The following is a 12,733-nucleotide window of genomic DNA, read 5'->3' as shown; positions in this document are numbered from 1 at the left end:
ATGGGCCCCACCTTATAAGAGACTAAACCACATATTCTTGATTTTACAAAGGAGCCACCTTTCTACCTTTGTTAAAATCTTCCAAAATTTTCATAAGGTTACTTGTCACATATATAAAGAATATCGCTTGCTCCAGTGCAATACTCTCCAAATAAATGTTATACTGCATCCCATGGAGAAAAACAACATAGACTGCGGTCCTCTAGACAAAATAACTCATTCATGCGATACACAAATAGAACAACGAGTCACGTACAAAATTGAACTTACACCAACAAGCAAATAACAATTACAAAGTAGTAATACTCATCATGGATGCATGGAACAGAAACTTTATAAATGTAACGAAATACATAGAATACAGAAAGATGCATCGCTATCGAGCTAGCCGGATAGAATGACATTGTTACTACACTACTTATTCCAGAAATATCGCGATTGTGGCCCCGGCCATGATCTCCTTGATCTTTCTGTTGTCATATATAGTATCCCATCAATTGTAAGCTGTTGGCGGCTTGTGCTTTGGTGGTGGCTCTAGTTTCGGGTCAGGTTTAGGCTTGGGCTCCGGCTTAGGCATAGGTTCCGGCTTAGGCTCTGGCTTAGGCATTGGTTTATGCTTGGGCTCTGGCTTGGGTTCAGGTTTGGGCATCGGCTTGGGCTTGGGCTCTGGCTTGGGTTCAGGTTTAGGCATCGGCTTGGGCTTGGGCTTGGGCTCGGGCTTTGGCATCGGCTTGGGTTCAGGCTTCGGCATTGGTTTGGGCATTGCCTCTTGTTTAGGTTTTGGCTTTGGCTCCAGGTCCGCAAACTTCTCGACGGCAGCAAGGCCCCGGCCAGCGGCGGCCGCTTGGTGGAAAGTGGAGGCTGCCACTACCCCGACGAGGAGCATGAGCACGGCAAGGAGGCGATGCCTCGCCATTGCTGCCTGCCCCTTGTGCTCGCAGCTAGGGGCGCACTTGTTTCGCCGCTGCTTCTAGCCTGGATGGATGGATGGTGGATGGGTGTGCTCTGTGTGGAGAAGTGGAGACACATACGGTGTGGTTTTATAGGGTGGAGGAGCCAATCAGACCCGGACGCGTGTGCCACAATCCCTGTAAACCAGTGCCGTCGGTGGGTGTGTGGATCGGCACAACAACATATCCAGTAATAGTATTTCAACTCTATTAGTTGCACCCTGCTGCAAACAGAAAATGCTGTTAGTTGCCTTGTCCCTTGCTCACACCAGACCACACGTCTATGTAGGGCACCCATATATACTTAAGATGTATATATAGATGTGATCTGTATTGTATGGTTGTGTGGCGTGCTGAGCAGTTGCCGGTAGGTACAGACCGACATGCATACAAACATACATATGATAAAGATAGTAGTGGTTTAACGTAAGTAGAGAGGGCCAGCTCTAGCTACGGGTATCCTCTTGTCACAAGGACCAGTGGTGCACACGAAAATGACCCCCCATCCGTTTCCCACAGCATGCATGCACCATGGCCTTTTCTACACTTCACTCCGGCCCTCACTAATTATTTTCATTGTAGCAGTAGGGCATGGGTTCCAGCCCGGCGTATGTTCCCGTTGATTAGCATGCATGGTTGGACTGCTCACGCTTTTCTTTTGCTAACCATGTGTCAACCTTTCATCTCCTTTTTACTATTTTCTACGTACCTCATCAACGTAGAAATATGGATAGGTAAGATGCGTGAAGTTAAATAACTTGGCGGTTAGACCTAGCATTGACCCACCCAACCCACATATCTAGTGAATTTAAGCAAAATGCAGCAGCGCTGCCTTCTTTCTTGCGTTACATTCACTAAGAGAGGAAAAACCCCAATACTCATAAACAGAGAGTTGTACACTGTACAAATATAGAAGGAAAAATCAAGAGAAGCATTCTCCTATTCTCGATCGATAGATTGTCGGTTGGCGCATTTGAAGAGAAAGTAACAACAAAATTCTTGCTGGTATCAAAGGAGTTTAGTGGATAGGCATGATATGATATAAGGGCTACAACCCCTCGTCCGCTTCTCTCACTCGCTCGATGTTGCTGCTCGCCGTGTATTATCGTTCTTTTTTTATTTTGTTTAAAAAATAATTAAGTTGTCGCAGCTTCGATGTCTTGAATAACTTTGACACCGTGTTTTTGCAGAGGCCGGGGTGTAATTGATATCATCTTGATATCGACATATTCCTTTTTAATTTCTAGTAGAAGCATATACTTTTTTCTAAAAGAAACCTAAGAGATTTAGGAATATTTCAACAACTAGAGAGAATGGTAGTTTTGTACTTCTAGATAATACACATCACATGCTTGGAACTAGCACACCAAGTACTTGACCATCTTGTCGGTGTTTTTATCTTTCAAAGGAAAGAGTGAAGCTCGATGGAACGCCGCCCAGGAAACCATCTCAAGGCCTTTGATCATTTCACGGGGAGCTCCTATCTTCAGGCACTCCTGTGAACCGTGCCTAGCTTAGATGGTTAGGTTCTTCGTAGTGAAACCAGCCTACCAAGATTCAAGTCCTAGACTTGACATTGGTCTGCTCATTTTTCTAGATTATTCCAGGCTTCCGATGCTCATTCAGTGGGAGGAGATGTTCCCGTCAACTACGAAGGCGTATGTGGTGGCTTTCTCAATCTCAAAATGATATGTCAGCACAGTCATTCGAAGGGGCTCATAGGGATAGGGGGTGTGCGATCGTTCATAGAGATGATTGTATGTCCGTATGTATGTGCATCCGCATTTGTACTGTACGCTCACGTGGAACATACGACACACTACGACCCATTAGCGCACTCGCTCCCCATTGCCACTTCTCCCGCTCGCTAGCTAAAAACCGATTTCATATTTTTTTTTTATAGATTAACTCATGCAAATGTTCATGAATTGAAAAAAAAACTCCTGGATTTTAAAAATTGTACAATTTGTTTTTTTAACTAAAAAATATATAGTAATTTTAAATATTTTTGCTTTTGAACAATCTTCATAAATTTAATAATATGTTCATGAATTTTAAAAACATAAAATTTTGAAAAATAAATGAATTTTAAAATATTCGAAAATTTTAAAAATTTGGAAAACGTTCATGACTTTTATAAATAGTAAAATTTCTCAGAACGGTCATCTCCATGGTATCAATCTTTTAAACATTTTCAAAAGTCATGATGTTTTTCAAATTTGTAAAATCATGAATTTAAATTTTTGAGAAAATAGTTTCAAATTCTTAGTTATAGGACTTAGTTTTTAATTTCTTGGACCTATTATCCGAAGCCTTTTACCTATAATTTTATCGAGTTTGAATAAAGTTATAGGTCATCTAAAAAAAGATAACTCGTCGTTCAATCGTGCAGTAATTTTCCGCAAATGCTATGTCTCGCCTACTACAAGGCGCACACAGCACTCACCTCTAGCGATGCGGCGTGGACCATGGCCCAGTAGTGGATGAGACAGCGTAGCGTGGGCGCGGCTATATCTCGCTTCTAGTGGGGCAACCACTCGCTGAAGCGTCTTGCAGTCGCGCGAGCGTATGGCCCAGCCCAGTGCGTGGGGAGGCCACTGCCTCGTTTTTAGTTTCTTTATTTGCTTTTCATTTTTACTTTCATTTACACCTAAAATAATATAAATAAATATATTAAAAAAACTTTATATAAAATATTTCAAAAAAATGTTAACCTAACATTTGAAAAATGTTAAATGTACATAGAGAAAATGTTTCTCATGTAGTATATAATGTGTGTCTAAAAAGGTGATCATGGTTTTTAAAATGTTAATCCAAGCACTTAAAAAAGTTAAAAAAGTACTTTAAAAAATTAGTCAAGCAATTTAAAAATGTTAAATGTGTATAAGAAATGGTTACCATGTATTATAAAAATGTTAAACTTGTATTTGAAATGTTTATCAAGCATTTGAAAAACTCTTAAATGTGTATAGAAAAGATGTTGACCATGTACTGTAAAAATGTTAAACTTGTATTTGCAAAATGTTAATTAAGGATCTGGAAAAAATGTAGAATGTGTATAGAATTTTTTGACCATGTATTAAAAAAAGTTAATCTGATATTTGAAAATGTTAATGAAGCATTTTAAAAAATCTTAAATATGTATAGAAAAAATGTTGCTATGTATTCAGTAAATATTAATCTTGTATTAAAAAATACTTAATGTGTATTAGAAAAATGTATTAGATATATACAAAAATGTGTATAGGAAAACTGGAAAAGAAATAAGAAAACAAAAGGAAACTAATATAGAAATGAGAAAATAAATTAAAAAACCAAAGGAAAAAAGAAAGAAAAAGTAAGAAGCTAGTGAAAAAAATCGAGAAAACAAAGAAAATAAAAAAAACCTGTAATACCAAGAAAGAATGGAAGAAAAGCTGTTGAAAAAACAAGCAAAAACAAAAGCAAAAAAAACACGGAAAACTAGTGAATATACAACTCTTTTTCTTAATAAGGTTGCGACCTGCTAATCTAACACGAACGGATAGTGGCCCAGTTGTTAGTAGCGCTACGCTTCATGCGAGAGCTCATACCATCTCACTATAAGCGAGATATAGCTCTCGCTGTGTACCGCTGGTAAGTTTCGTACAGTTTTGGGAAGGTATTGTCTGCCTTTTTCCTGTCTTTTCTCTATTTCTTTCCTTTAGGTTTTTCATTTTCAGTTTTTTACTTATACTTTTCCTGTTATTTTTTGTGTTTTTATTTTATTTTATTTTAATTAATTAAAATTTCAAATGCAAGTTAACAAATTTTCAAATACACGTTGAACTTTTCAAATAAATGGTAACTATTTTTGAAATACACCTTGCACATTTTTGGAATGCATGTTTGAACATTTTTATATACCACGGGCATTTTTCAAAAACTGTATGAACAATTTTTAATATTTCATGAACATTTTTTTATTATTGCCATGAATATTTTTAAACATGTGAAAATAATTTGTGACAAACATTCTTCGGAACAATGCAAATATATTTGTAAAATCTCATGAACATTGTTTAAGACTGGTCGAACATTTTGCAATGTTCATTGTGTCTTTACAAAATGTTCATTTTCTGTGAAAAAATATTTACTGTTCATTCTAAAAATTGTCATGTGTTTAAAAATTACTCAGTGTTCAACCTCTACGATTTTCGTCACAGTGAGAAGTGCAATCTCTGCGACCAATAAGACGAGCCCCTCTGCACCTTATTCTCCAATGCCCCTTTGCCCGAGTCATCTTGTTTCTTGTGAACGGTGACCTGGGCATTCCCTCTCTTATTCCTCCAGCCTAGCATGCAACCTCCATTGCTCTTTGGTGGAACGACTTCGCCTCCAGTCTAGGCAAAGAGGCTAAAACTGCAGCAATCTACACTGCCTGGAACATTTGGAAGGAAAGAAATCGACGCATCTTCGATCACAAGGCCTAACAAAAGTCTGCCATCCTTCAGCTCATCAAGCAGGACATTCTTCAACCAGCTCTCTCCATCCATTGGCTCTTGGAGTCGAGAACTGACCGGAACCTGAACCTGATTGATGTATTTTACCTCTTTTTTGGTGGGGGATACCTAAAAACCCAGCCATGTAATGCAACTTTTGTATTTATTTTTCTCCTTCTTAATATATAGGTAGTACAAGCTGCCAATTCCTCAAATAATATGAAACAATCCCATAGAAAAAATAAACAGATTCTGTACCCCACAGAGAAAACAACATAGACAGCAGTCCACTGGACAAAATAGTTCATTCATGCGAATGAACACAATCATGCATTGATACTCAAAAGAACTATGAGTCAGGTCATATACAAAGTAGATGAACATATACCAACAAGCAAATAATAATTACAGAGTACTAATACTCATCACGCGTGCATGAAACAATAGAAAGAAATTGAATACAGGGAATAATGCATTACTTATTCTAAAAATAGCATAGTGTGGCTCCGTACGGGTTCTCCTCCATCAAGTGTCATATATAAGTATCCCATCAATTGTGCGTTGCCAGTGGTTTGCACTTTGGAGGCGGCTTCGGTTTCGGTTCAGGTTTAGCCTTGGGCTCCGGCTTTGGTTCCGGTTTTGGCATCGGCTCAGGCTTCGATTTGGAGCAGGGCTTGGGCTTTGGTTTTGGCATCGGCTTGGGCTTGGGTTCTGGTTCAGGCTTCTGTCCAGGCTTTGGTTCGGGTTTGGGCATCGGTTCAGGTTTGCAGGGCTCTGACTCTGGGTGGGGCATAGGTTTGGGCATTGGCTCTGGTTTGGGTTCCGGCTTTGGCTCTAGCTCTGTGAACTTCCCAACGACAACAAGGCCTCGGCTAGCCGCAGCTGCTTGGTTGAAAGAGGAGGCTGCAACTATCCCGATGAGGAGCACGGCGAGGAGGCGATGCTTCGCCATTGCTGCCTACTTCTTGTGCTTGCAGCTAGTGTTTTGTGTGTGTGTGTGTTGTGTGAGAACTGGAGGTACATATTGTGTGGTTTTATAGGCTGGGTGAAACAAAGCAGATCTGGAGGCTGCATTAATTAGCATTGCAGTTACCTAGCTGGAGTGACAAGTACTGTAGTACTGTATAACATGGCAGTGGAGTTATATTGGTTGATTAGTTGATTAGAAATGAAGCAACCTACGTACGTAGGTAGCTAGAGGTGTTAATAAGCACAGCTGGATTCTGCGTGTGTGTCTCTGTGATGATAGTACGTGTGAGTAACAATATTTTTACTCTATTAGTTGCAACCTCGTGGTAATAGAAATTATGTTAGTTGCCTTGTCCAGTGGATTATGTTTGTGTGTCTCCATCTGATGATAGTAGGGTGAGTAGCAATATTTTTACTTTATCAGTTGCCTCCTCGTAGTAGTAGAATTCTGTTAGTTTCCCTGTCAATCCCGTGCTCACACGTCCATGTGACCGGCCATCATTTAGAAATTAAGATAGACAGTGTACACGTTTGTAAAAAGCAATCGCTTCAGTTCAATTCACAATGAATGGAAAGGAAAGGTCTCCGGAAAGGAACTGGCCCAGTCGTGCAGCCACCTCGTGCGTGAGCTTCACCACCTGTTAGGAAGCCCCAAGGCTCCATGGTCTGCTTCGTACACCGAGTTTTCGCTGACTCAGTGTTTTCTCAAGCTCTCCCTCTGGCCCGGTATACTGGGCACAATTTCAAAATTGTACTCCTCCATCCCACAATATAAGAGCATTTTTGACACTGCACTAGTGAGGATTTTATTATGCGTATTGTCTCAAATTATTAAATCTTATAACTTCCGACAAAGTAACCTATTTTGATGTTGCATGCCCCTCATTCTCCAGTCTCATGCACGCGTGTGTTTTCTATACTCCTATATAGTATAGGAGTAGCAAGTCATATGAACCGTTGGATCTTCCTAATTGGACGGCTCAAATTAAATGGCTTGTGTTACCGGTATACGTGGCTGCATATGAACCGCTGGATATGTCAATCTAATGGCCTACATTGCAGGGATTCGCTGGGCCATTTCTCTGTGCTGCCAGTCTGCCACTCTCAGATGTAGTAGTACTTTCTAGGATGTGCATGTGACTCTCCTTGCGTTCTTTGTAGCCAAGCCACTATCCAGAAATTTCCATTTCCAGCAGACTCCGGTGATGCATGCAGGTGTAGAGTAGAGTGGCACGAGAAGTACTAGCAGTAGCAACTAGCAAGTACGCATCATGACGAGAGAGAGAGAGAGAAAGCATGTGATGGTGTAGCCTGGGTAAAGGCGCACAAGCTAAAACAGATTAAAAAAAGTGGCAAACGGTGAAAATGTAATATATGTACATTTAAATAGCTTTTACTTTCTCTTATAAATTTATTTTACAAATATTTATTACCCTTGTTTTCTTAGTTTTTATCAATAATTCTGTGAAAAAACTCTGATCTGCAAAACAGACAGAATTAATGTTTAAATTATTATTTTATTTCTAACGATAAATAACTTGCAAACAATACTCTCTCCGTTGCTCAATCTAATATTTCCTCTGCCATAGTAAGTATCGCAGTTTTGAACTGAAGTTAAACTTAAACTTTATTAAGACAAATTTGAGGACGAACCTGGTATCCTTTTTCTTATGGTATTCTATATTGTGTAAATTCGGTATTACACATATATATTTAGTAAATCATGCAAAGTTTTATAATTAATAATTAATTAGTTCAAATCATGATACTACTTAACTTCTTTTGTGAAATACTCCCTTTGTCCCAGAATATAAGAACGTTGTTGACACTATGCTACTGTTAAAAACGTTCTTATATTTTGGGACGGAGGGAGTATGATACTACTTAAAATTACCCACATGTATGTGTGTTAATAACTATCTCTACACGTGCATGGCACGTGCCATTTACTAGTAGTTATTAATGCATGATTTTCCAAAAAAAAAGAGGCTCCATGAAACCGGACCTCCAAAACTAATGGGGTTGCTGAGTTTAGCTCCGCCATATATTCGGATAGAGTAAAGATTATATGTGCTAATGTTTTTTTCCTCTGTTTAACATATTTTGACTCAAGAGGGTTTCATTGTAATTCTTACTTATATGAGCTATTTTCTAATTTCTTGTATCTATGATCCAAAGCATTGTACCTATAATTTTGTTGAGTTTGAATTAAGTTACATGTCTTTCTAATAACTAGCTGGCCGACAGTTTGTTCAATTTGTGCGGTCATTTTGCGCAAATGCTATGTCTCGTGCGGTCATTTTGCGCAAATGCTATGGCGCTCACCTCTGGCGATGCGGTGTGGGCTGTGGCCCAGTAGTGGTGCAGGTGTGTAGCATTTGTTTGTTTCTTGTGATCTCATAACATTTTGTCAGGGTTTTCTTTCTTGGGTTTATTTAGGTTTTTCATTTTTGGTTTCTCTTTTACTTTTCCTGTTCATTGTCTCATGTATTGTTTTTCATTTTTCTATTTTTCAAATACATATTGAAATTATTAAAAAAAATAAAAAAAATAAAATACACATAGAATATTTTTTTAATACAAGTTTGATTGTTTTATAAATACATGATGAAAAAAATTTATATACCACAAACATTTTTCCAAAACTGTAATAACACATTTTTATATTTCACAAATATTTTAATATTGCCATGAACAATTTTCTAAGCATGTGAAAAAATTGAAATGCAATGTTCTTTTTAGAAAATGCGAATATATTTTTCTTAATCTTCGGAACAATTTGTAAGACAAGTTGAACATTTTTCTTAAAAAAATATTGAAAAAATCCGATCTACTTATCAACCATCATGTCAATACAAGAACACCAGAGGTAATAGAACTTATGTTCAGGTCCATAGACCACCTAGCGATGTCTACAATCACTCGAGCAAGCCGAAGACGTACTACAATCATCGCCCCTTCCTCATCTGAGCTGGGCAATGTTCACTCATGTTTTTACAAAATGTTCATCGTGTATGAACAACATATTTATTGTGTATATAAAAATCATTGTGTATTTTTAGAAAATATTGTGATATCAAAGGTTCATCATGTATTAAAATAAATTTTCATCCGTATTGTTCAAAATGTTCATAGTGTATATTTTCAGAAAATATGAACACTTTTTGTAATTGTATTTGTATTTTAAAAACGTTCCATATTTTGAAAACGTTTTATAAATAGGTGATGAACATTTTTAAAGTACATGAACACTTATTAAATTATATGATCACCCATATATGTTATAGAGCGTTTTCTAGAGAATTAGAAAAAATAAAAAGAAAAATGTGAAAATAAGAACAAAAAAAATCCTACTCGTTAGAGTGAGACATCTGCCCCAATAGAAAAAACTAGCTTGTTAGAAAAACATGTTGGGATTAGCCCATACTGTGGATCTGTGGTCGAATTCCGTTCCACGGAACGCTAAAAGTGGAAATATGCTATTTACCATTGGTTTCCAAGTTATTGATAGAAAGCGCACGCACCTCTTGATTCACTAGATTGTAAAAGGGCTGCCCAATCTATGACATTTACATGAGCGGAAGCTCCCTCCTGTCGGTTTTAGGAAGCTTCCAGAAGCTTATGGGCCAACTTTGGTTATGGAAACTTTCGTCCTGTTTTTTCTTTTTTACTCTTCTGCCTTTTTCCTCTTTTTCTGATTATTTTAAATTTAAACTTCTCTAACATTTCTTTTCAAATTTGTGACCATTTTTTCATATTCATGAGAATTTTTTTCAAATTTCATAAACTTTTTTGAATCACCTTTTTCAAATTCACAAAAAATGAATTTGTGATTTTTTCAAAACTGTCAACGTTTTTCAATTCATTCTCTTCAAACTGTAATTGTTTTTCAAATTTTTGAAAATTTTCATATTCATGAATTTTTAAATTTAGAAAACCGGTGGGATATTTTTCATTGAATAACAGAGCAATCCCAGAAAAAAAAAGGCTTGCAAAAAAAGAGTGTAGTGGGTGGCCAATCGAGCAACCGCTTTGCCTTTTAATGCAATGACCCATGCGCGCGAGCTCTTGTGCGCTGCAGCACTAATGAGCACTGAGAAGAAGCTCTCCTAAAATTGAGGTATACACGTTCTCCAAGAAGCGAGCTTTAGGCCTTTAGCCGTTGGTTGAACTGGTCCATAAAAAGGAAAAGAATCATAATCGGTGTGCGACACAGACACATGGCATCACCAGTTCTCCTAATTGTAATTCGTGATCTTCATCTTCACAGGTTTGTCTCGTAGCTTGACGACATGAGCGTCTCGCCGCCTCCTCAGACGTCTGTGATAGTGAAGCATGAGCTTGTCACTCTCTAGGCCTTTCATTCCTCGTACCCATAGCCATATTACGAAAGTCACCCGTTCATCCAAGCATGTTAAATGTTAGTGCTCTGATTTCTAAAATTCTACTTATGTACTTTATTTACTTTCCTTGTCAGTTTTAGGGTTACTATAATGTTGCTTAAAAGGAGTTTTCATGCGCAATAAAAGAAAAAACAAGACTATCAATTTGCCAATTTCACACTAGGGCTCTCAAAATTATTATTTTTGAACACAGTACAAACACAAGCGCTCATATACGCGCGCATACACTCACCCCTATGAACGCACACACGCACACCCTACCCCTATGAGCACGTCTGAAAGACTGAGCCAACATACCATCTTGAAATGTTGACCTTGCCAGCACCATGGGATGGGTGAGAGATTATTGTGGTCTCTCGTATGTTGCGCAGCACTATCAATGAGAGATTTTTCCTATTGTAAATTGAGTCAGAGAAAATCTGTTATTATAATTTTCATGGTACCTTTTCTTGATAGTCTTGATCATTGTTGGAGCTACAGCAAGGCCAGATAGGCCATAGCCGGCCCAGCCTTGAGAGAGAGAAATGTGTTGCAATTTTTGGGTAGCTCCGCCACTAATTTGACCAGGGGGTGCAGTTACCTTTCACACACATATCCTATATATCTAATTAAGCCATCCCATTTAAATGCACATGCAAATTAACCACATCATGAAGGACATGCGACCAATCAACTTTCACTTACCATTTTTCATCACATGCAAGTCTTCCACATCATTAAGGGTGCATGTAATCATTCGATTTTTCACTTTCCATCATATGCAAGCCCTCCACATAATCAGACACACGCAAGCTCTTCACCTCATTATTTTTTACTATTTATTATCTTTCAACAACAAATAGTTAAACTTGAAGGTCACAAGACAATATAACATGCATCCACCCTCCAGTTACATCTAGGTTTTATATTGTCATATGTTGAGAATGTTGTGTGGTATTATTCACATATATGGTATTTTTTATAATTTCATTGCTATAAATTTCCGTAGCAATGTATGTGACGTTTACCTAGTATGGCTGGTCATAGTGGGGAGTAACTTATACTAGTGTCATGCATATGACACTAGTCTAAGTTACTACCTCCATATTGCAAAGTAACATAGTAGTAGTGTCATAGATGGCTTCATTTATTAGCTCACAGACTCATGTTGCCTCAGAAAGCGCTATGTTACGGCAACATATTATGTTACTACAAGCACCTCTTTCATCATTAAATACGTGCCACATAGGCAAAATTATCTAGGAATGTGTTAAGTTACTACTACCTCCGTCCCGGTGTATAAGTCATTCGCGTAGTTCTAGGTCGATAATTTAACTATCTAAATATGTATTATATGTGACAAAAAATATATATTTAGAAACTACATCCGTGTGGAAATCTAGTGGTATACTTTTCATGACATATAACACATATTTAATTCCTCAAATCGATGACCTAGAACTACGCGAATGACTTGTACACCCGGACGGAGGGAGTACCTAAGACTAGTCACAATGGGAGTAACTTAACTAGTAACATCACACATTTCAATACAAGATTGCTTATGTGGCAGCTAATTAATAAAGAGAGAGGGATTTGTGGTAACTTAGATAGTTACTATAACATCACACATTTCAAGGCATAATGAGTCTATAGCCTAATAAATGAACTCTTTCATGATACCACTCATATGTTACTACCCACTATGGAGGTAGTAACATAGACTAGTAACATCGGTAAGTTGCTACTCTATGTTACTCCTCACTGTGAGCAGTCTAAGGGCATCTTCAATAGATTGTATGTTAGTCTTGTTGGTAAAATGTCCATGTCATCTACCAACAAGCTATCATACAACTACTTCAATAGATTGTATCTAAGCTATCCAATAAAACACCAGACACGTACACACATACTATATACATTTCATATGTGTGCTGCAATTTAGGGAGTCCGTCTCTTCGTTTTTGTTGAC

General features: G+C 37.9%; 2 protein-coding genes across 2 annotated transcripts; both read right to left on the bottom strand.

Annotated features, from left to right (window-relative positions):
• Nucleotides 1-203: 203 nt before the first annotated feature.
• On the bottom strand, nucleotides 204-1,024 carry LOC123107755 (protein TsetseEP). The gene has a single exon (XM_044529679.1). It carries the CDS (start codon nucleotides 914-916, stop codon nucleotides 494-496), a length of 423 nt encoding a protein of 140 aa, XP_044385614.1. The 5' UTR covers nucleotides 917-1,024; the 3' UTR covers nucleotides 204-493.
• Nucleotides 1,025-5,701: 4,677 nt separating this feature from the next.
• LOC123107754 (protein TsetseEP) lies at nucleotides 5,702-6,409 on the bottom strand. The gene has a single exon (XM_044529678.1). It carries the CDS (start codon nucleotides 6,360-6,362, stop codon nucleotides 5,961-5,963), a length of 402 nt encoding a protein of 133 aa, XP_044385613.1. The 5' UTR covers nucleotides 6,363-6,409; the 3' UTR covers nucleotides 5,702-5,960.
• Nucleotides 6,410-12,733: the final 6,324 nt, after the last annotated feature.

This window comes from Triticum aestivum, chromosome 5A (genome assembly GCF_018294505.1).
Source record: "Triticum aestivum cultivar Chinese Spring chromosome 5A, IWGSC CS RefSeq v2.1, whole genome shotgun sequence".
Taxonomy (NCBI): domain Eukaryota; kingdom Viridiplantae; phylum Streptophyta; class Magnoliopsida; order Poales; family Poaceae; genus Triticum; species Triticum aestivum.
The sequence above is the reverse complement of the archived record's forward strand: the minus strand, read 5'-3'. Positions and strand labels throughout refer to the sequence as shown.